General features: G+C 39.2%; 2 protein-coding genes across 25 annotated transcripts in view; both read right to left on the bottom strand.

Annotated features, from left to right (window-relative positions):
- LOC102228656 (MAP/microtubule affinity-regulating kinase 3-like) overlaps positions 1–10785 on the bottom strand; it is a 51757-nt gene extending 40972 nt beyond the window's left edge. For 22 of the 23 annotated variants that reach the window (XR_002754500.1, XR_002754501.1, XM_023353003.1 and 19 more), the window contains exons 1-3: positions 10122–10785; positions 2801–2983; positions 1750–1803 (exon numbers count right to left, since the gene is read on the bottom strand). Coding sequence is in view for 21 of the 23 variants with exons in the window: in XM_023353003.1 (XP_023208771.1) it covers positions 1750–1803; positions 2801–2983; positions 10122–10175 (291 nt within the window). In the remaining 2 variants the exon portion in view is untranslated. Of the gene's footprint in view, positions 1–1749; positions 1804–2800; positions 2984–7492; positions 7594–10121 lie in introns of those variants that run through there. The other variant, XM_023353004.1, reaches the window with a different exon arrangement.
- Positions 10786–13560: 2775 nt separating this feature from the next.
- On the bottom strand, positions 13561–23543 carry eif5 (eukaryotic translation initiation factor 5). Of its 2 annotated transcripts, none has more exons than XM_005811268.2 (12): positions 23444–23543; positions 22686–22891; positions 20205–20484; positions 20036–20117; positions 18532–18704; positions 18233–18344; positions 17991–18121; positions 17020–17181; positions 16589–16750; positions 15255–15419; positions 14943–15086; positions 13561–14014 (listed from the first exon to the last, which is right to left on the bottom strand). In XM_005811268.2, the coding sequence occupies exons 3-12, from the start codon at positions 20274–20276 to the stop codon at positions 13916–13918; spliced, it is 1302 nt and encodes a 433-aa protein (XP_005811325.1). In that variant the 5' UTR covers positions 20277–20484; positions 22686–22891; positions 23444–23543; the 3' UTR covers positions 13561–13915. The 2 variants fall into 2 exon arrangements, with proteins under 2 accessions (XP_005811325.1, XP_005811324.1); XM_005811267.3 differs by lacking the exon at positions 23444–23543 and adding an exon at positions 23194–23427.
- Between the last annotated feature and the right edge of the window lie 2315 nt (positions 23544–25858).

Below are 25858 nucleotides of genomic sequence, written 5' to 3'. Positions count from 1 at the left end.
GCCGGCATCAGCAGCGGCCGTTCGCCGCTCTCATCTGTGTGACGGTTTCAAAAGAACGAGTCGATGCTGCTCTCATTTCCCCGAAAACTTCAGGGCCGGGAGTCACAGAGCCATGATGGGACAAAACACTCGTCTGCCTCATTAGTGAGGACAAGTCCCCCGTCAAAGACACGGGAAACAGAGCTCAGGTTTAACTCGCAGACTGATCATCTAAGAGCAGAAAACAAAGTTCCTGCAGGCTTCAGAAAGTCAAATTTAAGACTTTTTAAGACCTTTTTTTAAAATTGCACCTTGAATTAAAGACAAAAAGAATTTATGGGTTGGTAACAGAAGTGAGCCAGTAGGAAAACCAAACCTCAAAGCTACATTTGCACTTACCCATGATACACAGAAAAGTTTAATGTTAGCAGCTAGTTAGCGGCAGCCTCAAAAACCTCCAGTCACAGAACAACATAAAGATGTCTACACATGACTCAAAACTGCTACTGAAAAAGAATATTTTTTTAGTTGGAGAAATTACAGATTACTTTTTTTAAAGACCTTTTTAATCCCATCTTGAATTAAATTTAAGACAGAAAAAAAAACTATAAATGTAGGAACGTTTAGGAGAGACTGCTGCCTTGTTATTAAGAATCAAAAAGTCCTATAATGCCAAGGTTAAAAAAAATTGTCTTTTTTCACAGAATGCACCTAGCCTTGAATAAATTAGGCAACAGGAAATAAATACTGTTTTTTTTTTTGTTTTTTTTTGCTGTAATCCCATTTTTATTTGTCTGGTTATTAATGCTACTAATGACATGCAACCACAAACAGACTTCTGTGTGAGCAGTTTATAACCCCAAAGCTGCAGAAGAAGAACGCAGAACTCCGTTTACAGACTGACCCTTCAAACTGCAGACACTTTAAAATCATATCTGATTTAGTTTAGTGGGACAGTTTAGATATTTTTGGGGGTGAAACGTTTGGAATTGTGGCCAGACTGCCCAGAAAAATAAAATAAAATAATCATTTAAAAATATTATCACATAGGTCACATTTGGGGAAAAAACTAAAACAAAGTAGGTTTGGGTCACATTTGCCTGCTGTGTGAATGTATATTTATGTGTTCTAATGGTCCAGTCAAAGTCCAGATGGAAAGCATCCTTGGATAGCCTTGATAATTCACCTGAACCGACAGTCTCTATTCAGTCTGAATGAGCTAAAGATATTTTGTAAAAAAAAAAAAAAAGAAGACAACACTGAATGGAGGTGGTCTAAATATAAATGCACGCCACACCTTTCAGACTTTTGTGAAAGAAAACAAAGACAAGTTTGATTTTCCTTCCACTTCACAGTGCGACTGTGTGGGCACGCGGCACAAAAACACACCAGAGCACACTGAGGTTTGTGGTTGGAACAGGACAGAATGTGAAAAAAAGGTTCAAGCGATACAAAGACTTTTGCCAAGAACAAATGAAAACCAACCCAGCTACGACCACCAGCCAGGAAGACGACAATTACATTCATTCCTCGTGGAGGTTAAGATGCTGGAGAAACCGGGGGGTGGGGGGGACCTCTTCTATGTATAGTGAGAATGATCAGATGTTTTTTTTAGATTCAAATCGAATGCAAAGGTCATGATAACGCCGAGTCATCTCAACTTCACGAGCCAGAAAAGCCACAAGGTTACAGTCACATCTCTATACTAACCCAGCAGAAGCTGCTTGCTAGGTACAATTTATACAGCAGAGTCTGGAGAGAGCAAATTACCTTCTGAAGGCTGTTTGGGTTCAGCTGTGTCTTGTCTATTATCTTAATTGCCACCTGTGGAGAGGGAAAAAAAATAATAACTTAGCCAGAGGTGGAAAAGTGTGAAAAAAGATGGAGCCAACACCTGTGTAATTGAAAACAACACACCAATTGGAGCTCTATAAACCAAAGTGACTGTAGTGCTACCATTCACAGAGTTTAGAGGCCGTCTGAAAGCACAACGGAGAGGAATGTCAATCATTTCTGAAATCAAACGCTCAGCAGCAGCAGCAGCCTGGCTGAACAACAGATTCAGCAACCCGATTTCAAGTCTTCATTTCAAAAATTAGATCCCGTACAATTTAAATTCAATCTATAATTATACAGTTAAATCTACAATATTTACTTTTCACATGTTATTACTTTAGTTTGTGCATTTGTAGTTTATTTATTTTTTATATTTCAAGCTTCAAGTCTGTTTTTCCCATTTCTATATTTTGCTACAAGCCATCTTTACATTTAAAATCAAAACAAAGACTACTTTAATTTTTAAATGTGGAATTCTATTTTTATTTCTGAATTTTGCAAAATTCTTATTTTGTTTCTGATTACATTCCCTTACTTCTAATCTGATTTTAAATTACTTCATATAACCAAATTTCTCATTTCTACAGCTGTAACTTAGAGGGGCAGTACAAGTGTTTTCAAGGCGCATTGTGCCATTTTATATCACACTAAAGTAACTGTTACCTTCAGTAGTTATAAAAATGCTGTATATAACTCAAATATAAGAAATTTGACTGTAACTTAACGCCTTGAAATTGGGCCTCTGCCTCTTTAAGAAGCTCCTTCTATTTCTGAAACTCCACCTTCAGAAAGGCAGCACAACATGGCTCCTCTATTGACATTTAGCAACATTTTACCAGCATTGCTCAGAGAAGTAGCTCCTATAATGAGCTCAGCAGTTGTGCTGTCCCAACAGGTGTTTGCTAATTGCTCCTGGCTAGCCTGAAGGAGCCGACTTTAGAGAACTTACTTTTGAAAGTAAAAGACAGCGATCTCCGCAGCTTACCTCTCTGCCGGTGAGGATGTGCCGGGCAAGTTTAACTTTGGCGAAGTTGCCTTTGCCGATGGTCTTGAGCAGCCGATAGTTGCCCACATGGGGTTGCTGCGACTCGTCCGAGCTGCGGGATCGCATGCCGGTCCGACCTGAGCGTGTGCTGAGCTCCTGGCGCCCGTTGCTGTGAGATGTGTGCTGCGGACAGGAGAACAGCGTTAGAGAACTGCTGCAGTGCTTCAAGTACCAGTGAACTGTCGATTAAAAGAAATCCACTTTTCTGGTTGATCGCCGATTAAAAAGGCTGATCTGCCAATTCTGGTTCTGTCCGTTACCAATTTTTGATTTTTTTTTTTTTTTTGTCGGAAAGCCTGATTTAATCAAGGCTGTGACTTAAATCAATCTAAACCACAGCGATTCAGTAAGTCACCTCTGTTTGCACACACCAGGTGTGACTTGGTACTTGTCTGTTTTACGCCGGCTGCAGGAGACAGCTTTCAGCAGATAACAGGAAGACTGAATGAAGTGCAGCTAACACGGTCTGTCCTGTTCTTTCAAAGTTTCAACTTGTTATGGAACATGCTGAATATGAAATGTTGGCAGCCTTCTGAAAGGCTCAGAGAAATGCTAACAGCCGGCTTACCATTGAGCATTGTGTCTCAAAGAGAAACGACGCTTGTCATGCCAAATGCTAATACAGTATGCTAAAGACAACTTCAAACAGAAAACGAAATTGTGATGTTAAATTTTAAATGAGTAAAATCTTGTTTTACACACAAGGTGTAAACAATGAGTCACTGCTTACAGCAGGAAAACTGAAGAATTAGTTTCAAACACAACTTGAGATTGGAAATAAACCACGATTATGACTGCTTCTGCTCGAAATATCAGTCATTTCTTCAGTAATCAGCACAACCATAGAAATATGACTATCGTTATCTTTTTATCTAAACAGATTTCTGTTTTCGGTATCAGAGTCTGACTCATCCTGAAAGCTCCACATCTCAGCCTCTTTACTGCAGAATGGACACCAGAAGCAGGACTTTACTACAGAATCCTTACAGACTGCTCCAGCTTTTGACTGTCCTTGGACATGCTTCACATAAAGTATTGCACTCAAAAGGTTAATTGAAATTAATGCTAGTGTCATCATGTATTATGTCACATCATATATGACCACACAAAGCCTTTCGAGTTCACAGAACGTTCGTGTTACACGTGGAAGCTTTTCGTCTTAGATCAAATGTACGGGTGCATCAATAAATCACACCAGTTTCCTTAATGTATAGTGTCTAACAATCGTCACCCCACTGTTGCCAACTTAGTCAATATATTGAGCGACTTTTCAGGAAAAAAAAGGAAAGACAATTGGTATTTGTCAAGATTGGAAGGTCAGGCTTTTTTTTTAATTTTTATAAATTTAAATAATAATAATAATAAATTGGTGATTGGCCAGAAAAGAGCAATTGGAGCACATAACAGAATGTGCCGTTTCTCACAAAACAGTTAAAACAGACACAGTTTGTTGGTTGTTGCGACCCTGAAGTGGCAGCTGACAGCATCTCTTCTTTAGTCGCAGACAGAACGCTCGGGATTCTTTTAATTAGCACACATCACGTTTGGGTAAAGTTAATAAAATTAGGTCATTTGGCGTTAAGAGATCCATCTGTTGGTTTACGTCCACTTTTTGTCAGCAGATTAAAAATAAATAAATAAAATAATCCGAGTTCATTTTCAAATTTTTGCTGAAGTTTCATAAATGGGGAGTGGAGGTGTGGGGGGGGGCGTTAAATGTTTGCCTCACTTGTAAGACTGACACTGCTAAATGTTACGGAAAAGCACCTGAGGCACGTTTAGTTAAACCTCCCTTAACGGAAAGGCATGCGTGTCTGAATTAAAGCTAAAGGGTCAATCAATTAATCAGTCTGGGTAAACAAGCTGCTAGCGCATAACTCATGCTAAAGAACAACCAGAACCGACACACCTCAGATGAAAACATTACATCATGGCTCTAATAATTAATATGCTAACAATGCTAGTCAACATTGTTGGTTGTCTTCATAAGATCTGACTGGCTGCTCTGGCGTCAGTCTCAGTTTTTTGTCCCACTTTGATTAAATCTGCGACAAAAACTTCTCTGGAAGTGGAGCAGAAAAAAATGTAACCGCTCACACTATTCATGTTATGCAGTCAAGCTAAAAAACAAAAAGGAAATACAATGATGGTCGATGAGCTTTGTTATGGTGCAGCCTAAAATCAAGAACAGTCGCAGTTTAAAAGTTGTGTCGTCACAGAAAAGCCTTTTTTGTCCCTTTGTCTCCAGACGACTGGAGGAAACGAACTGAGCAGACAGATACTCTATGGTCCGGTATTGATTAGCAGGGAGTCTCTACCTCCCCTTCCTCTTAACTACCAACTAACTAACTAACGCCGTTACCTCTGAAGAAGGTGTAGAGAAAAGCGTGCTGTGCTGGTGCAGAGTTGGCAAATAAATTTGGAATTCAGCAGACTTCAATCTGTTTAAACAAAATGTTCAAAGTAAAGTTAGCACCGTTTTTCTGACCGGTTTCGACCGATGATAAACCTCACATCTGAATCGGAAGTGAGAAAAGTGGAACGGTGCGTTCCTGCCGTTACTGAGCAGAAAATGCAGTGAAGAGAGAACATTTCTGTCAGACAAAGATTTAAATTTAAGACCTACTTCAATGTCAGAAATAACTTATTTTACTTTTTCTCAACATACTTCACAATTTAAGGTAAAATGACTTTTCCAACACATTCTGACTTTAGTCTCACATGTATGTGCTACCATGGAGGTACTGCATGTTATGACAGTTTTCATTTGGCTATTGAAATTTAAGTTGTTGGGGGTTTTTTTCTCAATTGCCAAACCCTCAGTTTAGATTCTTTCCTGCAGTCAGTTCATCTCTTCCTTTTGTACCTTTAAAACCATTTCAGTACTTAAACCATGTTGTAGTTTTGACTCATGTTATTTCATGAAACTGCATAAAAACAGTTTCACATCCGATTATTTCTGCTCTGCTCCACGTTCGGTCTGACCAACTTATGAAACGTGACAGATTACTGATGACTCTAGATCAGGGGTGGGCAACTCCAGGCCTGGAGGGCCGGTCTCCTGCAACTTTTAGATGCGTCTCTACTTCAACACACCTGAGTCAAATAATGAGGTCATTAACAGGACTCTGGAAAACTTGACTGCACTTAGAAGGTGATTCAGCTGTTGGATTCAAGTGTGTTGGACCAGGGAGACATATAAGAGTTGCAGGACACCGGCCCTCGAGGACCAGGATTGCCCACCCCTGCTCTAGATCAAATCACAATAACCGAGTCAGCTCCAGTTGGTAGGGACTACTTACTGGAGTCACATAACCACCCTGTTTTACTGTAGACAATACATACTGCAAAAACTAAAAGTTACTGTGGGCAGCAGAAAAGCTATGAAGAATGTTTCTCAAATCTGTTAATTGTGGTTCTTAAAGAAAAACTGGAATAATAAAAAAAACACTACTGATAGAATAAAATATAGAAACATTTAAAAAGGAAAGGATGTACAAATTTAAGACAAACAAAAATGTTAGACTTATGATAGAAAATCTAATAAACGTCTTGACTTTCGTCCATTGCATTTCTCAAAAAGAAAAGGTCGGCACCAAAGCTTTTATGGGAGAAGCAAAGAGTGCACAGATTTACTAGATACCTTAATGTTTGAGATCAGTGAGAGGAAATCTGCAAATATTCATAAATATTTAAAGCCCAAAGTTAGGATGCCTAAATTTACAACTTTTTAATACCTCACTGAAACCTTTAGTTGCGTGACTGAAGGACGGCATTTTAGAAAATGTAGAGTACAAAAAGTTTCAATACTGATCGGGACAGACTTCACACTACCGGACATCATCCACAGCATGTCATACAGAAACCAAGATTGAAACGACAAAACTTTTTTTTGTCTCTTAAGATATCAGTTTAATAACTTTTAATTCTTTTTATAGAATTGATTTCTGTCCAACTGGGAGATTTTCAAAATCTCAGTGTGTCTCTGGACAGACTGCGCTCAGACCGCCAGATAAACCATCTCAGGCCGTCTCAAAGTGCAGAGAAAATATCCTCAAAACCTTTCGAGTCCATTCCCACCTGTCTATAGCGCAACCTGGGTGTGATCAGGTCCCCCCCCGGATGTTCAGGGTCTGTCATAAAGTGGGAAATTTAACTTTTACAGTTGAAACGTCCACACAGATCAACCTTTTTACACAGGGACCAAATATGAAAAGCAAAACAACATTAAATCAAACAAAACTCAGTGGAGGGGCTGCAGTTCCAGTCCGAGTCACTCGACCCTGGAAACGTCAAAGCTTGAAGGAAGTAGACGTGAAAAACATCAGTAGACCATAATAAGGTCAGTTTAACCCTGAACTCAGCCAGACAGATTTTCATTCTCTACAGGAATGTTTTTGGGCTTCTGACTGGAAACAGCACTGTAGATAAAAAATATCATAAACTAGGATAAGGTGACTGCAGGCGGAATAAAATAACTCAATATTAGAACCTAACTGTGGAAAAAAACAACATCTAATCCTAACATTTTGTTTCATTTTCCAGCTCCTGACTTCCTGTGGGGAGACTGAAAAGAAAACAAAAAGCATTCCTTGATGAAAGTCCTTCGTTTCTTTCGGAGAAGTTACTCACAAAGCTGCGGTGTCTCCTGGCTGCCTGGGACCCTGTCATGTCTCAGCCCGCTGATACGCTCCAACAATGCCGGTTCGCCCCGAGCCCCAGTGACCACACAGGAGGAGAAAGCGCCTGTTTTAGTCAAGCGGAATGCCGACACGCCCAAACCTGAAACCGGCCCCAGACGCCTTCAAAATAAAGGCCGCCTTCGCTCGCTTTGGGAACATGGAGTCCTACATTTCTTATCCGTGTCAACATCAGCTAAAAGTGCCATCTAAAACTCCTTACTGGTTGGCTTGTTGACACAGAACGGAGGCAGAGCAGTTCATCAATAGTTCTGAGCTGTTTGTGCTCCGCGTTATCTCCAGCTGAGTGCGTGTCGCCACCGTGACGAGTCACGAGACGGAGGAGGTCACGCGCAGGTGTTCGGGGCTTGCAGCCGCAGGAATGGAGGAAGAAATAAAAGAGGCCGACACTAGGGAACTCTTTTAGTGGTTAGCTGTGTTTTTCAATAAGAAAATAAATGTAAAGTAAAAAAAAAAAAACAACAACAAAAAAGACTGACATATTTGAGAATTGCCCCAAAATATCATATTTTCTTTCATTTTCTGAACTAATTTTCACATTCGTTCCATTAGGGAACAAGCGACTTGTTTTAAAAACGATAGCTTTGATAAAGTGGACAGAAAAAAAATTTCTAAAAAGAAAACATTTTTTTGTTATTATTGTAGTTAAGGAAGAAGATTATAAAACCAATCTGAAAAAATATAAACCGGTTATCTGACGTATCGAAATAAAATATGAAAAATAATTATAGCCAGCAGGAAGTTGAGGCTCGTGTGTTTTAATGACTTACTGTGTGAACAAACGTGTGATTGTTACTGCGTTTCTTATTTAACGGAAACACTCCAGTTGAAAAATTTTGTTTTTTTCGACACGTGCAAAATATTGACAAAGCTTTGTACGCATTTGTAATGGACTATTAACGGCACACGCGTCGACATGACCTGGGTTACAAAAATCAGCCGCCTCTGTCTTCATTTAGTTGTGGGAAAATCAGCAGAACCTTCTATTAGCGGTGCACTGATTGCAGTTTTCTGGGCGATCACTGTGACCGGTCGATTCTGACCAATACTAATTTTCTTTTACCCTGAAAAGTTGCTAAGCGGCAAAGTCCATAAGTTGGCAACAGTGGGGACGTGTAGATGTGAGCTGGTGGGTGGGTCCATCAGTAACGTCCTCTCTCACAGCAGGGCAAGAGTGTAAACTTTTACAGATTTCAAGCTACGACCACAGCATTCTACGTGTTTTAATGGGATTCTACGCAAAATTGAACAGAATTTGACAAACAGAAGAAAATCCTCATGCTTTCCTAGCATATTTACGCAGAAAATATCTGAAAAGTGTTACTTTTACAGTTGGAGGCAACAAAACCACCACATTCTGTTGTATCTGCAATGAAATCATGTGTTCCGGTGCCAGTCTGCCAGCCCCGCGCACCTAAAGACTGAAATGTTTGCCATCTCTTTCTTCCCTTCCAGAGCAGCTCCAGCTCCGTCAGACTGGATGGAGAACATTTGTGGTCATCGGCTCTAAAGTCTTGACCCAGATTCTCTTACAACGGGCCATTGTGAGACATAAAAATGCTTTGATGGAACTCATTAGCTCCAGCTGCATCTTCAGAGTGGATGTTGTTGTTGGAAAGGGAAATTCTCACCTCTGTCCAGCTCCATCCATCCTGAAGACAGGTATTCACACAGCATGATGCTGCTGCCGCCGCCATGCTGACCGTGTGTTCAGATTGTCACTTATAGTTAAAGGAACTTTGCATATTGACCAAAAAGTTCAATTTTGCACTCATCACATTTAACCTTTTCTTTTTTTTTGCAAAATGTAAATTAATTTCTTATAGTTTTCTACTTGCAATATATCATGTCAGATTTGTGGAGTGCACAGCTTTATATATTTTATTAGCAAAACCGCACAAAACATACATTTAGCTTAACATTCTTATTTAAGCAAAGTGATTCAGCGTAGACTGTTACATATATTATTCTCTTTAGTGATGATTTTCAGTTCACGTAAAGGATTAAAAGTAGTCGGTTTGAAATGATTCCGATCGAGGCCCTTTATTTTTTTTTAAATTTCAGGCCGGAAGCACAGATGGTTGCATCACAACCAGCTCGACAACTTTTTGTTTCTCACAGAGGGGAGTCAAGCTGCCACGAAGGGGCGGGACCAAAGCAGCTCCAGTCTGGGAGCTGACTGGATGAAACCCATTGGTGACAGCTGCGGCAGCCAATAGGAAGCCGAGACAGAAACTTACTGTTGCCTGCCAGAATCAGCAGGCAAAGTACTTTAGTTTTGTTCGTGGTTAGGCCTAAACATCCCGACTGCACCTTACTATATGTAAGAATACAAATTTGGCGTCAAGTAAAGCATTAAGCTTAGAATAAATAGATGCATCCACATCAAGGATGAACTGGACGCGATTTGACGCAGAAGTTGTACTTGTTTGCGATTTCCAATCAAAGTAGAACTCGCACCGAGGACCAATTGGGTTATCATGCACACAAACGATAAAAAAAAAAAAAAACAAATCAGTGAAATCCAAAGAAACATGCGATAAACAAGCTCTTCTACTTACACTTTCCGTCACCTTCTCGTTGACCGTCGGCAAAGGAGTTTTTGTTGACATCATTTCTTAGGTCTTCCCTAACCAGGAGCCGTTTGAGCTGAAAAAAATAATCCTCCGTTTTAAATCCACCAGCCAAGAAATCTGGTTATTATTGCTTTGCGTTGCAGGTCTCTGTGGAAAAATGGGCTCAGCATGGATCGTGACAATTTTCAGCCCAGACCGGACGTGTTAGAGCCAAGCACCTGAGAAATTCCGGAGCGTAACAAAAAAAAAAAAAACTAAAATAAAAAAAAAATTACAATCAACTTGTATTTAGTGTTTAAGCTGCGGAGATATCATGCTCCTGCTGTAACCTTTGTTCGACTCGTCAGGGTAGCCGGAGTCCGTTTGTCCGCTCGGCTTTCAGTCAGTGAATCTAACTAAACTAACGAGAAGGCGCTGCTGTCGGTCGTCACTTCCAAAAAATCACCACAGTCCTCTTTCTTCCTCCCCCCCCCAAAATGACTCGCTTCAAAAAAACAACATGACCTCCGGTGGTAAAGGTGGGTGTTTGTCAGACGGTTTTAAAAGGTCCGGGTGACTGAAACGCTCGCCATAGACTCGGTTTCTCCCATCTCCAGCGGCCCGACGTGAAGCGGGTCTGTCTGTTTTAGGTGGGACCAAAATGGCTACTCAGCGGCTGGGCTGGATTAAGGTGCATTCACGGACTCCTCGCTTGCCCGGATATCAGCGAATCTTAGATTTAATCATTTTTAAAATTGATTGGAGCTGTATTGTTGTTACAAAAAGTATACGCACTGATAGGAAAATGAATAAATAAATGAATGATAAAAAAAAACCCACATCTGACCAGTGGAATATGTACTTCTGCTGTTAAGTTTCACAGAAAAGTTCACTGAAGAAAAGTTCTGTTATTATTTGGGTAGATGACAGCACACGAGGAATAAAAACAGTGAGCTGAATATTTCTGAAAGACTTGCAGTGTTCTCACATTTCACTGAATTTTCTGCATCCGTACAGAATAAAAGCAAACACCGATGATAGGAGAAGGTGATTAAAACCATGTAAATGAAGATGGAAAAAAGTCCTGCCTTATAAAAGGCACTTTAATGACCTCCAGACATTTTATATCAGTACAACAACAGATGTTGGGTCTTTTCCATTTGTTATGTTAGAGAAAGAAAAAAGGAAGGGAGGAGAGAAAGAAGGAAGGAAGAGAGAGAGAAAGAGAAAGAAAGCAAGAAAGAATAAAGCAAAAACAAAGAAAGAGCATAAAATATAGAAAGTTGCAGATATGAACGATTTTTAACCCCTTTGGATATTTAAGGGAAGGAGGAATTTTGTAATTTCATGGGTCACAATAATTTACGTTGTTTTGCTTTCGAATTACTAGCATTGACAATATTAAACCGTTTAGCAAACAAACCTGTAATTAAAAGAATGAGAGTAACTGTTCTGATTTCAAGTCGTTTTTCATAAGCAAGCAAAAGCCATACTGTATCTACAGTAGCTTACAATGTTTGTCAAGATGGAAATGGCCGTCACATGTAAACGAGTTTTAAAAACTGCCATAGTGTGGACACTATTCTCATTTGTTCTACTAGTCCGTCTCTTTTACAGTAAATATTGAATATTTATCTGTACATTTTTTAAAATTAAGTGTTTGAGTTTTACTGTCTCTACAATATCTTTCAGCAAAAAAAAAAAAAAAAAACTATTTCTTTAATTCTTTTTGTAAATGTACTAAGTGTACCTTGGAATATTACCTTCTTATATTTTCTTTAAATACCTGGTTAAACTATTTAGAGATGAAAAGGATGTATGAAATGTGGAAAATACTGTGCAAATTATTTTAATGTCTGTAAAATGCAAATCTGAGGTGTAAAATCACAATATACATTTTCTTGTGGGTATTAACTCAAAATTGTTCTCTGTCTCTTCAGTGGAAACTGTTCACATGGATTATTCTTAATCCTTAAACCAGATTTAATTTATCCCATGACATTGTGGCCCCAACATGTGCATATATGAGCTTAAAGAAATTTGACGGCTTGAAATTGGGCCTCTGCCTCTTTAAGAAGCTTCTGCTCTTTCCGACACTCCACCTTCAGCATGACATCACAACCTCCCTCCATTAAGCCGTTTACAAACTTTCTTCAGAACACTGAGCTGAGAAATAGTTTGTCTGAGCTCTGTAGAATCTCAGTTCTGCCAGGTGTTTGCTAATTGCTGCTGCCGCTAGTCTGAAGGGGCTGGACTGCAGCACGGAAGAGTTTTACACCCATTTAAATGGTTGCCATGGGAGATTCAAGGATTTCTAAAACATGCATGAAAGGATCAAAACACTCTCAGTATGTTTTTGATGAGGGAATAACATAACATGATATAAAACTAAAGAGTTTTTTTTACCTTATACTGCCCCTTTAAGTTATTTTTCATATGCAGATGCAAAAGAATAACTGATCCGTTTTGTTGTATGCTGTTAAAAATGAAGCGTTAAATCCCACATACAATGGCTTCTGTTTTTATGAGGTTGGTTTCAGTCACTTTTGTGTCCGACAGGACCTGAAAGCCTCACAAGCATGTTTAGCTGAACGGGCGGAAACCGACTGACCCCGGTCCCACCCGACTACAAAGTACTGCGAGGACCGTCACCGGTCAGGAGGAAATGGTTGCGTTGTTCGCGTCAAAGAAGAATGTCCTGCTGCTCTTCGCTCTCCAGCGTTAGGAAGGCAGAGACACAAAACAACAAGGTCGTCAATTATTTTAGATGAACATTTTAGTGTTGGATTTTTTTTTTTATGTATAAATGTATTGAATTATTCAATTTAGTTATTAAACATTTAGAGCAGCAGATGAACGCGTGCTCTTGACTCGACTAGACGCACGGATTTCTGAGAGTTCTTAAAGTCACAGACCACTTCTGTTCTGTTCATTTAACTCCGTTTCAGCTAGTATTAAAACGAGCCAAAAACAAGCTTTCGATGATATATGCCTTTTATCACATACAATGATCAGAGTTCGTTTAAATATTTCAATATTTCCTTTCCTTCCCCTTTTTTTGTCGCATGTTTTGAAGTTAAATTCCTCCCTTAAAGGTGTTTGTTCACTCACGACACAATTCAACTATAGTGCAACCAGTATTCCAAATACATAGACGTAGGCTAAATGTAAGCATTTTAACCTTGACTGTACAATCAGCGACAGATTAACATAAAAAGCTGCATTATATGGCCATGTTATAACTCGTGCTCCACTACAGTGACTATTATGAGATGCAATTTTATGTTTAAGCAAGAGAAAAATACTATCACAAAAGAAGCTGAAACTATTTACCTTTCTAGCCGGCACATATGATGGCAGTAAATTTTAGGCGAACAAAAGAATGCCCATTATTGTAAATGTCTTTATAATTTCCAACAGTTTAACCAAAACAAACAGTCAGGCATGATGGATAGCAAAACATTCTTTATTGACTGGAAAAATACAGGGACCTCAAAGCAAGAGGAAAGAAAGAAAAAGTGCAGTGAAAAAGATCCCATAACACCCTTGATTAAAATCCCACAAATCAACTTCATTTAATAAACTCATAGCAGAATTATACAGTTATTTTGTAGCAGGTGAAGCGCTATAATACTATTTCATGCTGTAAAGCCAGAGGGCCGTATAGAGGGCAGTAGGAGAGGAGGGCAGAGGAGAGGGGGGGAATCAAGAAGGGAAAAGCGGAGCCGTATCGGTCATACAGGGCCGGCTGAGTTGAAGCCACAACACAGGAGAAAAGCAGCAGCAGCGTCCAGAATCTCTCAGATGGCATCGATGTCGATATCGTCCTCTTCTTTCTCTGGTGTGTCTGGTTTCACGGTCTCCACTTTGAGCTCGCGGGCGGAGGACGAGTACACAACCTGTGGGAAGAAAAAGCACAAAAACTTTTAGCCCACTGTCAGAAGGCTCCTGTAAGCAGCATGTTTATAACGCAGGGTTCAAGGGTCGCTTGTAAGCAACTGCTTTCTGCGTCCATTCCCTCCTGATGTCTGAACCCGTGTGCTGCCGTTTCCTCCAGAACATACTGGTATTATAATCAGTTCATTTTCATGTCAAGGCCGGTAATGTCTAAATATGGGGTTAAATACTCAGATCTTATAACTGTGCATTTTCTGAAATATTTTCCACAGAGATTCAGATCAATCTTTGAGCCACCGATAACCGATTATCTTTTGGCTAAAACGGCAACGATAGAAAACAGATGTCTGTATCAGTCTAATATTTAAGGTGGAACTATGAGCGACATCATGCTTTATCATCCATTTGACATCATATTTAGAATTTGTAATCGCCCTTTCTGAACCATTTCAATGAAGGTTTGTTGAAGTTTATTTTTATATTTTTGACCAGGGTAGTCAACCTATTTTTTTGTGTCTGTATTAACAAAAAGAAACATTTTACGTTCATCCAGGATTGATTTTCTATATAGAATCAGATATCTCAGATATATGTATCAGAAATGAAAAAAGTTGATCAGTTCATCGCTAGATAAAAGTGGGATGCTTTGACTTTAATTTTGTTGTCTTTGTTTTAACAATTTTGTTGAATTTTCTTTTTACAAAAGACAATAGATCACCTTCAAAAATCCTAAAGTAAATAAAATTTTGTGTTTTATTTTATTCTCTTATTAATTGCATGAATTTTATTTTCCAAACAGGTGTCTATGAATTCTCAGAGGAACCATCACTTTAAAAATGACACTGGAAAAGAATCAACTGCCAGTTTGGAGCATTGAGGACATTTCCAGGAACCTTTTGTCCAAACGAGAAAGAAAGAGGAAAGCCGTACCTCGACGTTTTCGTCGTCTTCCTCCTCCTCCTCCTCCTCGCTGCCCTCGCTCTCTTCCTCCGCCTCCTTCAGCCATTTGACAAAAGGAGCGGCCTTGGCATGGATCTCTTTGGCAAGTTCCTTGGAGACGTACTTCTTAGAAACCTGAGGAAAACAGGAAACGAGAGCAGACGGGGGAAACATTGGATACAAGAAAACCAAGAGGTGAAACTACTAACATCAAAGTGCTACGATTGGGATACTTTGGAGCCTTTGCTCATGTTTTTTGGAGACACTGAGAACTGAACCGACGGCGGCTGCCAGCTCACTGACCCTCTCAGCCCAGGCGAAGATGACGTCCTCCTCCAGCAGGTCGGCGTCGTACAGGTCTTTGAGGATGATGGCGACGCGCTGCAGCAGCTGCACCTGGTGGAGCTTCACCACGCACTCGAAGCCTCCCAGCAGATACTTCTGGGCTTTCTTGTTGTTGTGACAGAACTGGGATACGAATGTGAATAACATACGGCAGATGAGTTACAGTCACTTCCAGCAGAAAATTTGTTTTATTGAACATTAGGGACAGAAAGACAAAAAAAAAAGTTATGTTTTCTAAGTAGTGTGCATGGAAGAACCTTCAACTGCAATACCACTGAGAAGCGCTGGTTTCATTTCATATACATTCAAACAATTAACTATAAACATGGGTCCTCACAGAAATGCATTTATGTTCAAATGTAATATCAATAATTGATCAGGATTGCCAGAGCTTTCAGATAAAGTTACTGAACCTGGCCATCATGTCTACTGATGGACTGAGTCAAGAACTTACTGAGAAATAAAACTGCTTATGTATAAATGAAAAAGACAATAAAACAAGCAGCCTCAAGCTGCGTATTTTATCAATTTGTCTTCATTTTATATTTAGAAATTGAGTATTAAGTCATGAGACTCTCAGATTACATGTCTTGCTCTAAATATTTAATGTAACAAAGTTTTCCATCATCTTGTCATCATTCTCAGTTTAATGTACAAAATAATTCTGATGACGGGAGATCAGGGTTTTTACATAGGCAATGCTTAAAGTTCAATGTGGCCACTGTTTATTTTACCTGTTGGTTTGTTTTTTTTCATTCCTGTAACTGAACGTTTGGAGTGTTAACATGAAACCTGAGCACTCATGAACTGGGTTTCTTTTTCCTTCAGTAATTCTTGTAATTTAATCAGGGATACCAATGACTGCTGATGCCGTTTTTCATTTCCTCATCTTTAGAGATCCTCTCACTCAGTCCAAAACGATATCTGATACTCTTTCCAGACAATTTTAATATTCTGGAAGTGTTCTTAGATACTCTCATTTAAAAAGATGGAAATAAATGGTTAATAATGAATCTCGCTGTTTTTACTGTTTGTTAAATGAGCTCACAGGCCACTGTAGCTGTGTGAAAGACAACAGGATGTGTAACATCACTGTGCTGCCCAAACATATGCCTGTTTTTGTTTTTAAAGGCAAATGTTCACCATTAATAAGCAAACATCAGGTTGATTTAATTGGCATGCTGACATCAATCCATTTCTAAATTACAAAAAGGCTGTGGGTGGTGTTAAAGCTCTTTCTAAATGAAGTTGTTGTTGTTGATGATTTTCAGACTGTTATAACAGAGACGTACTCTCAGGAAGTGGCGTTTGTACTTCTTGATCTGGTCCCGGATGTTCTCGTTGAAGAGGAGCTCGCTGAGGATGAGCGGACCCATGGCCTTCACGTCCAGACGCTCTGCCTCTGCCAGGATCTCCTTATCTGCCCCATCGATGGTTCCACTCTCCTTCTTTTGCTGTTTAAGAACAAACAAAGAGGTGAACAACTGCGGGGAAAGATTTGTTCTTGTTAAATCTAATAACTGGTCCCTCGACTGCTCAACTCGACACTGTTTGGGTGGTTTTCCTTTAATAAAGTACTGTAAGCGACACAAACAAGGATGAACTTTCTACGTTTTATTTTTTGTCTGATTCTGTTCCTGTTGGGAGTTGTACACTGACTCTGCCCCGTCAGCCAATCAGACAGCATCTTTTGATGAAGCGTACTCAGTCTCAGCGGTCTTACTTTCACAAAGCTGTAAAAGAGGTTGACCCTCTCCTCCAGAGGTTTCTCCAGGTCCTCGCTCAGGGTCAGATTCTTGGCGTGGTCGCTGATCTCTTCCATCCGGCGCCGCTGTGCCTCCTCCGTCGTCTCCTCTGCCCAGTCCTCGTCGTCATCGTCTCTATCCTGGGAACGGGAAGGAAGAAGAAACTGCATTAAGCACCTGGTTCTATAAATAATCATAAAACTTGAACGAACATTTAGGGATAAAACAGCACATGCATTTCGTTTCCAAACCGACAGGGCTGGAGCAGATATTTTCGGTACAGATAGTTGGAGGTTTGTTTAATTAATGTGGTTAACCATTTTTGCAATTGTGTTTTAATTTTAAAGAAGCAGTTTTATGTGTTTTAGTGCCATTTTATAGTACAATCAAGTAACTATGTTACCTTTAGTTGTTGTAAAAACGACTTAAGACATTTGATTTTCTAATTTATTGCTTTGAAACTGGGTCTCTGCCTCTTTAAAAACTCCTGCTCTTTCTGAAACTCCACCTTCAGTAAGTCATCGCAACAGGGCTCCTCTGTTAACCCTTTAAGAACGTTTTTACCTGAGCTGCTGAGAAGTAGCTCGTATGATGTTTGCCAATCGGTGCTGGCTAGTCTGAAGGAGCTGAGAGGGGGAGAGCAGCTCTGCAAAGCAGAAACTTAGAAACGGCAACTGAGGAGGAGCTTTGTCCTCGAAGGCAGAGCTAGATCCCCCAAGGTGTTTTGCACAGCTCAATATCTGTCATGAGAGTAAAGGATTTCAAACATGCATGGCACTCCAGGTTTGTTTTTGATTATGGAACAACATTATAACATGACGTGAAGCTGAAAAAGTCCATTTTACATGAACACTGCCCCCTTACACTTGACTGATAATGACAGCTGACTCCATCTACATGTGGGGATCATTCCTACACTGAACCATCATGTGAATGACAGCAAACACACCACAGCCTCAGGGGCATCAATGTTGTCCTGGTTTCCAGTCTCGCCGCTGCCAGAGCCGTTTTCCTTGTCCTTCTTGCGGTTCTTCTTTTCCTTCTCTTTCTTGACAGATGCAGAACCGCTATCATTGCTCTCTGTTGACAGGAGGAAACAAGCAAAGCAAAAATAAAAAATTGTTATGAATGAATGAATTTAAGAGAAGAAGTTCATTTTTATGGTTGAGCCAGTGACCCCTCACTTCTTACCAGGTGGGTTTTTGAGAATGAACGTGCAAAGTTTGTGTCTGGTGTCTAGCATGCCGCGGTATCCACAGGCCTTACAGGAATTGCCGATTGTTTGTTTCTTAGGATTGACATGCTGTAGAGGAAGACAGAAATGAACATACGACTACTATTCTGTCCTCTTTACGCAAAGTATGATCCTTAAGCTCAACTTCTCAAGACAAACTATGCCATTCTTGTTTCTTCAAAACAATTCATAAAGAGTTCTGTTTCCCATTGGACGGCTTGGCTAAATATCTTTAAGGAAGCAGAAGACTGTTTACCAGGTCAGTTTCAGGGTTGTCGCACTCGGGACACAGCACAAATTTTCTGATGAACCCATCAAGCATATCCTGCAACTTGTTCGCCTCATGGGATCCGTTGACGATGTAACGATCGTTTTTGGTATCAAACTGGGTCTGAGCACCGAGTTCACAACCAAAAAACTTGGTCGGGTCTGCAGAGAAGAGACGAGGCCAACAGTTAGAACTACTCTAATTATAAAAATAGCACAATTAAGATATCTATGTCTTATGTTAAGCATGTTCATAAAATTCTAATTTTAGTTTTCAGCTTGGTTTCACTGCGTTTATAAGCTGATTGTGCTTTTATAATTATAACAGTTGCATGATTATAGAAACACATTTTGCAATATTATTCTGTATTGAGACGATACTGATCTGGCTTGACCCGCATTTCCCTCAACGCTCTCTGCCATCGTCATTACGTTCCCATTACATCTTTCTGATGTTAGATGTGACATCTTTATTAATAGATGTCACATCTATTAATACAAACATGACATGATAGTTCATCTAAGTAGAGAAAAACACTACAGAATCTGAATGCGCTGAATTTGAGATTCCAGCCTACCAAATAATGGAACTAGGCAGTTCTTTAGAAACTCAGACTCAACACATTGTCTCTAAAAATTATTCAATCTGGACTGAAATGTTCGATGTTAAATCTGTGCTAATGTGAAGGTACATTTGTGCATTAGAAAGTTGCTGTAAAATTTGGTTTTTATCAGTTTTTCAGTACTTTTTGTTCAAGACATCCACAGAATTTCCACCTCAAATTAAAAAGTTTTTCTGCTATTCTGTGCATTTGATCATATTTAACCATCTTCAGTTATCTGTGTGCTCCATATATTATAAAATGCAATACTAAAGTTAGCTCCTGGTTTGACGGTGTGGTAAAAGCTCCGCACTGGTATCTGGATAAACAGACCAGTTCTGGATTCACATCCAAGCCACTTACAATATGGGAAATGTTGAGTGTTGACATGTGTTTTATTTATCATACTTATCTAAACTTGAAAAAGGATTGAACTGAATAGTTTTCCACACTTTAAAAGACTGCTATTAAACCTAAATTATAAAAGTGCTCTATAAAATTTTTGATCTAGAGAAGTAGACCACTTATTTTTTTATTCAAGTGACTAAATACAATATCAACTTAACTCTACCACATTGGGAGTATAATGTTAAATCTTCTAAAATCTCCATATTTCTTTTTAGCTGTACTAAACTATCAGATTGTGGCATTGAATGTTCCTCAGAAATAGTAAGTCAACACTGTTCAATGCTGCTACTAAAAGTTAATTTAAAAGAAAAACAAACCTTTATTTTTCACTTTTTTCTGCTAGCATGAGATTGAGATTTTTTTGTCACTTATTACTGAAGGCAGCATCAAAATTCCATGGCAACAAAAATGGCAGGTCTCAACTTTTTCTTTTTACATTGTTCATCCCAGATAAGCTGAGGTAAAACGGTAAAGTTTACTCACATGTTGGAGGCCTGTTCAAAGCCTTTGCAACATCAACCATGTTGACAATGACCGTCTTGATTCCATTCCCTTTGCCTTCAACCTAAACAGAAAATAAAAAAAGACCATAAATCCCAGAGCAGTAGATTTTTTTTTTTTTAAATGGCTGGGATAAACCTGCCGGGGTTACCTTGGCAATCAGACGGGGCATTTTGTAGCGATAGAACTGGTCTGACACGCTGCGGTTGACGTTGACAGACATTTTGGCTGGATGTTAGCACTATCAGTAAGATAAAAGGATCTTGGTTGGGGATTTTTCGGGATCTTCTGTCTGGAAAAGAGGGGATGACATAAACGACTGCAAGCGTGCTCGGTCTCTGACATGAAAAACGTCGTGCCGCTGTGGCCGCAAGCTCCTTGCTTGAAGGCTAGGTTTCCACCACACAGGTTCCAACGGCTGCGCAACAGCTCTGAAAGAGGAGGAGAGGGATAGCCATCAATATTTCAGAAACAAAGACGAGCGCTCCCCTGCTCTAGCTAACCCCTCTGGATGAACAGCATAGAGGAAGCAGCAGCTGTGGAAAAGGCAAACGGCTGTGTTCTACTAAGTCTGTGTGTTGTGTAACAGAGTGTCTGAATGGCCTTCATCTGTATTACTACCATTTAGACCAGGCAGACATAAATTGGTAGATTGGATGTTTTTTCTCGTCAGTTATGGTTGCCTTACCTGTAGATGGATGTCGTAATGTAGCGAGTTTGTAATAAAGTGATGAAATTCTTACAGTAGAGGACGGCTAAGAGCTAGTCTGCTTAAGCAATAGGAAACATCTCAAACTTAAGATGTTCACATCCAGGAGATTAATAACCATCTGCAGGTATTGAGCATCTAGATTAGAGGACGCAGCTGTCACAATGCAAAGAGCATCTTATACCTATTGACCTAGACTTTTAAGAAAAATAAAAAAGTAATCAAGTTTTAGGAAAATACTCTGACAACATTTTATGGATTTATCAAAAAGAATCAGTCATTTTTCAGTCTAATTTTCTAAAAAAAAAAAATTAAACAAAAATCTCAACTTTCATATTTATGGAAAAGGCATGTAGTTAGAAACCTAATGATGAGAAAAGGGTTTAAAAAAAATATTCCAATGCACCATCTGTGTGTCACTATTGTGGAAATTATGTGCAGACATTAATTGAATGCAACCAAAAAATTAATAAAATGAGAATTTGGATGTTTACTTGAACATCGTTCAGTCGTTGATCATTTTTAATTAATGACGACTGTTAAGTGGAGGGTCCTGAAGAGCCTCAAGCAGCTTTACAGCTGACGGTTTCAGTTAGCTCAGTTTGGGATTATTGGAGTATTTTTAAACTGAGCTACAGATCACTGGCCCTTCACAATCTTTAGAGAACACAGTTGAGTTTGTCAGTTATCTGAATCATCAGAAAGTCCATGTCACTATGCTATCATCCCATTAGCAGAAGCGGAATAATTCCACCTCAGCTCTTCAACAGCTTCACTCAATCTTCAGAGGCTGACGAGCCACAGCTGTCAAAGCAGACTGATTCAGCATCAAACGATATCATTTTTACACATAATATACTGTTTGAAAACAAGTAACCTTCACATTCCATTATAAAACTACAGAATATTCATATCTGCTAATATATCATTCAATCCAATGAATGCAAGTGTTAAAAAATGATCAAACTCAGCTAAAACCGATAAATCCTTCTGATTAGTCGATAGCATCCCCCTGTTCTGAGGATTTACTTTCTCTACAGATTCACTGCAATAAGATATTTGTCTAATGCAGGCATGGATACCATTCAGAAACTTATTACAAATATACGAAATTATCTCTTTAAAAGGTAACAAAAGCACACAAAAAAAATTCAAAATAAAATATATATTTCAAAAATGAAGAGAAATTGGATGCCGACTAGTTTTGTTTAGTACAAAGAAGCTCCTTACAACATTTTTTAGCTTATAGCCAATGTATTCAGAAATTTAGCTAGAATTTGTTTTTATTCTAAATTATCAAACCAGTATTGTATATGCATTGAATATGAAAAAAAGAAGTAATTTTGCATTCCAGACAGCCAGCATGGATTTTAAATGAAAAAGGAAACCAAGCCTCTTAACATTCAGCTTAAACCCCTCTTTGTGGCCACAATAATGGATTTGTATAAGCCTTTTGTCTTATGCTGGGGGGGCCTCTGGCTTTTTGACATATAAGGCCTGCTCTTTTTAATAGGTCACAAACATGAGGCCCGTCAGCTGTGGTCCGACTGATGGAATCCGTACAAATCACACCTGCTTATAACCTGACAAAGCCACTATTGCGGTAAATGTCACAAAATGAACGATAAGTGGTTGATCTAACACGAAAATCCTTTTTGGAAAACCAGAGGGGGGAACTACTCGGGTGGAGGCTAACAAACTAGCCCAGCTAGCGGCTTGGTGCAGAGTGCGTCATACAGCCACTGCACACGAGTGACGAGACTGGGAGAAGCCATTTTGAACAGTGGCTGAGAAGACGGGGAGCGCTGCTGAATACTGCAGAGTAACGGCAAAGCATACATGAGAATAAGCCAGCTAAGTAACACGTAGCCAACAAGAAAAACAAAACATAATGTACATTGAAATTCGGCTCCCACAACTTACCGTTTCTGCAAAACAAAGACATAAACACAACGCTGATCGTCCAAATGCCGCAGTGAACGGTGGTCGATAGCTGGTGGTGTATCGATTGCGGCAGCAGGGTGTCTAAAACGTTTTCTCAAAGCTTAACACCCTGAGGCGTCCAAATGGTGTCGGTGCCAGGTTCAGACAGAGGAGAGCTTTCTGGATCGTCCTCGATGTCCGGGAACCTTTTTAGTGGAGGGGGGGGAAAAAAGGAGCCATTAACGGCGGACTGAAATGCCAGCATCAGCAGGTGCGACAGGCGATAGTGTTCAGTTCGTTTTAACACTGTGGTCACGTCATTGTCATTATTCATTAAAACCCTCTACTAATTACCTCTAATAGAGCAGGGGAGAAAAGTAGACGGGTAACCTGATTGGCTAATGACTATGCGTTCTGGTAACGAAGTTTTTAATGACAAATGGTCAATTACACACACAAATATATAAATTATGTGTCTAATAACAAGCTAACAAAACTACAGTTTTACCGTTAATTATGTCCGAGAGTGCTGACGTTTACAGAAAAAAAGCCCAGTTCCCAAACGTAAGGCCAACTGACGCCACGCAGCTAAAGCTAACATGGTTAGCCAAACGCAGTCGACGCCATTCAGATATTATAGTTAAGCAACGTTCACAACACCGTGTAGCTAACTTCGGTTTTTCTACTGTGTTATGTCTACCGTAGAAAAATAAAAAAGACGAATAGAAAGGGCCGTGATGCAGTTATTTATTACCTACCTCTCGAATGTTCTGCGAAATGCAGCTTTTCGTGTCGATTTTTTTCTTTAAAGTTGAATAAATTTAGCAACATCCGGTCTCTCTGTTGTCTAACATTAAAAGTCTGCTCAAATATGTACTGGGTGAATTTAGTACTTTATTGATAGCACCAAAGAAGTTGACAGTTAGAACATTGCTAAACAACGAGAGTCATGTTCTAGGTTAATAATGTAATAAAGAAATGTGTTACTTGAGGCTTTTAGCAATCTGAACTGCACAAATTAGATTTGCATGGGTTTTATTTTGAAAGGATAAAACGACGCAGTGTCTAGCTTGATGACGTTCTTTTCTTCGAATATGGACATGTAGAAATAGATGTCGCCTGAAACCCAAAGCATACGTCATTGCCGTCGCCATCTTGTGTTGAGGGAGCGCTCCTCCCTGCGATCCTGACCAGCGTGAAAAGGACGACACATAAGAAAGATGCAGAACTTGCTAAAACGGTGACAGCTCCATAAACTCGTTGCTGAATGTGTTGCTTATAGGTATTAGCACAAAATCAAATAACAAGCAAATAAGCTCTGAACATTTTACTGGTGAAATGGGTTGTTTCTGTCATTTTTAAAACACAATTGTTAAATGTTAAGAGACATGGCAGGTTAGAAGGTGGTAAATGCTTATGAAAGTAATCTCAAACATATAATACGAGATTGTCCCTTTTTATTCGTCAAATAGTCACAGACAATAATTACTGCCTCATGAAATAACATAAAGAAGGCCATCAATGTTAGAGCATTCAACTTCACATCTCCATTTTTGTCTTGTATTATTGAGATGCACTTGTCAGTAACAACAAATTTCCATATTTTTTTTATTACCCCTCCAGGGGGCCTTTTGTGGGCTCTCGTGTCCCTTATATGACAGTAGGCTGACAGGAAACGGGGGAAGACATGCGGCAAATATCGTCGGGTCTGGGAGTCGAACCCGGGATGGCCGCGTCGAAGACTCCAGGCCTCCAAATACGGGTCGCGCTAACCCCTACGCCACCGCGGCACGCCCAAATTTCCATATATTTTGAAGTGCAGGTACAATTTAGCTTATCTGCTCTTTATGCGTCTATATGACCATGTGCCAACAAAACCACAACCAGGTTTAAGATGGACAATCATCTGCTGCTACAGACTGAGTGTTTCTATGTGAAGGAAACAAAGAATACAGGGTTAACGGGAGCAACAAAAGACCACCAGTACAGTACAAAAAAACTAACTGCTCTTCTAGCAGAGAAATACCGTCAAATATAGACGTATTGACCCAACAGGATGGGGAAAAACATATATATATATATATATATATATATATATATATATATATATATGTGTGTGTGTGTGTGTGTGTGTGTGTGTGCGTGGGGGGGCATGCGTGTGTGTGCGTGTGTGTGTGTATGTAAAAATATGTAATACGTATTTATTTTGGAATGTTTTTTATATATATATATATATATATATATATATATATATATATATATATATATATATATATATATATATATATATATATGTGTGTGTGTGGGGGGGGGTTACTTAGAAAAACTTAGCGTTTGTTAGCATTTTTTTATTTATGTAAGAAAAAACTTAGCGTTTGTTAGCATTTTTTTATTTATGTAAGAAAATACTATACTCAAGTTAATTTCAAATTGGAAAAACTGGCTGCATTATTATTTTTTAGATTAACTTTTTTGTTTTTTACTATTCTGCTTTTTTTGCATTGTGTGTAAAATAATAATAATTTTAAAAAGCTACTTAAAATCGTTTGAAAGCGTGTGATTGTTCTTATAGAGAGTTTTTGTTACAATTGTCTGAGGTTCTACATGGAGGGCCCCCCGTACAAAGATGGCGGCTGCGTGGGCAGATTATATTCCAATGAATGGCACCGATGAAGGCGACTTCTACGTGGTTATATCTGTGACTTTCGCAGGCGCTACGTCAGCATCACTGTCATTTTATGAGTGGCAGGTTCGCACAAATACTATTTCCAACCAATAACGGTGATAATTTAGTCAAATATTTGTATTTGCAAATTAAACGTGTCTTCTAGGGTCTCCATAACTCGTTAAAAATTTAAATCAAAAATGTATGGATAGACGTGGCTCAGTATCATTGGATTAACAGTGGGACTTCACACACCACAGGGTTGCTTGACCTAAACACTTCAAATAATGTCCTGAAAACCTGTTTTTTGTATTTTAACGAAATATGACGGTGTATCACCGCCATTTCTGCCAAGAGCTCAGAAAGTTTGAGATATACCTAAGAAATTTTCTAGAAAAAAAAAGTGAAAATTTCTGAGTTTGAGAAGTCAAACATTTGCAAGAAAAAACTCTGAAATTTAAGAAGTTAAAAATTTGCTGGAAAAACTAAGGATTTTTAAAATTAATCT

Source organism: Xiphophorus maculatus, chromosome 19 (genome assembly GCF_002775205.1).
Source record: "Xiphophorus maculatus strain JP 163 A chromosome 19, X_maculatus-5.0-male, whole genome shotgun sequence".
Taxonomy (NCBI): domain Eukaryota; kingdom Metazoa; phylum Chordata; class Actinopteri; order Cyprinodontiformes; family Poeciliidae; genus Xiphophorus; species Xiphophorus maculatus.
The sequence above is the reverse complement of the archived record's forward strand: the minus strand, read 5'-3'. Positions and strand labels throughout refer to the sequence as shown.

Bases quoted from the DNA above. Each gene is read 5' to 3' on its own strand.
- eif5 (XM_005811268.2), bottom strand. From the start codon at position 20,276: ATGTCTGTCAACGTCAACCGCAGCGTGTCAGACCAGTTCTATCGCTAC. The intron at 17,182-17,990 runs GTGTGTTTGCTG...TCCCGTTCCCAG, and splicing joins TTGATGCCCCTGAGGCTGTG to GATAGAGACGATGACGACGA. The intron at 15,420-16,588 runs GTACGTCTCTGT...TTCGTATCCCAG, and splicing joins ACAAACGCCACTTCCTGAGA to TTCTGTCACAACAACAAGAA.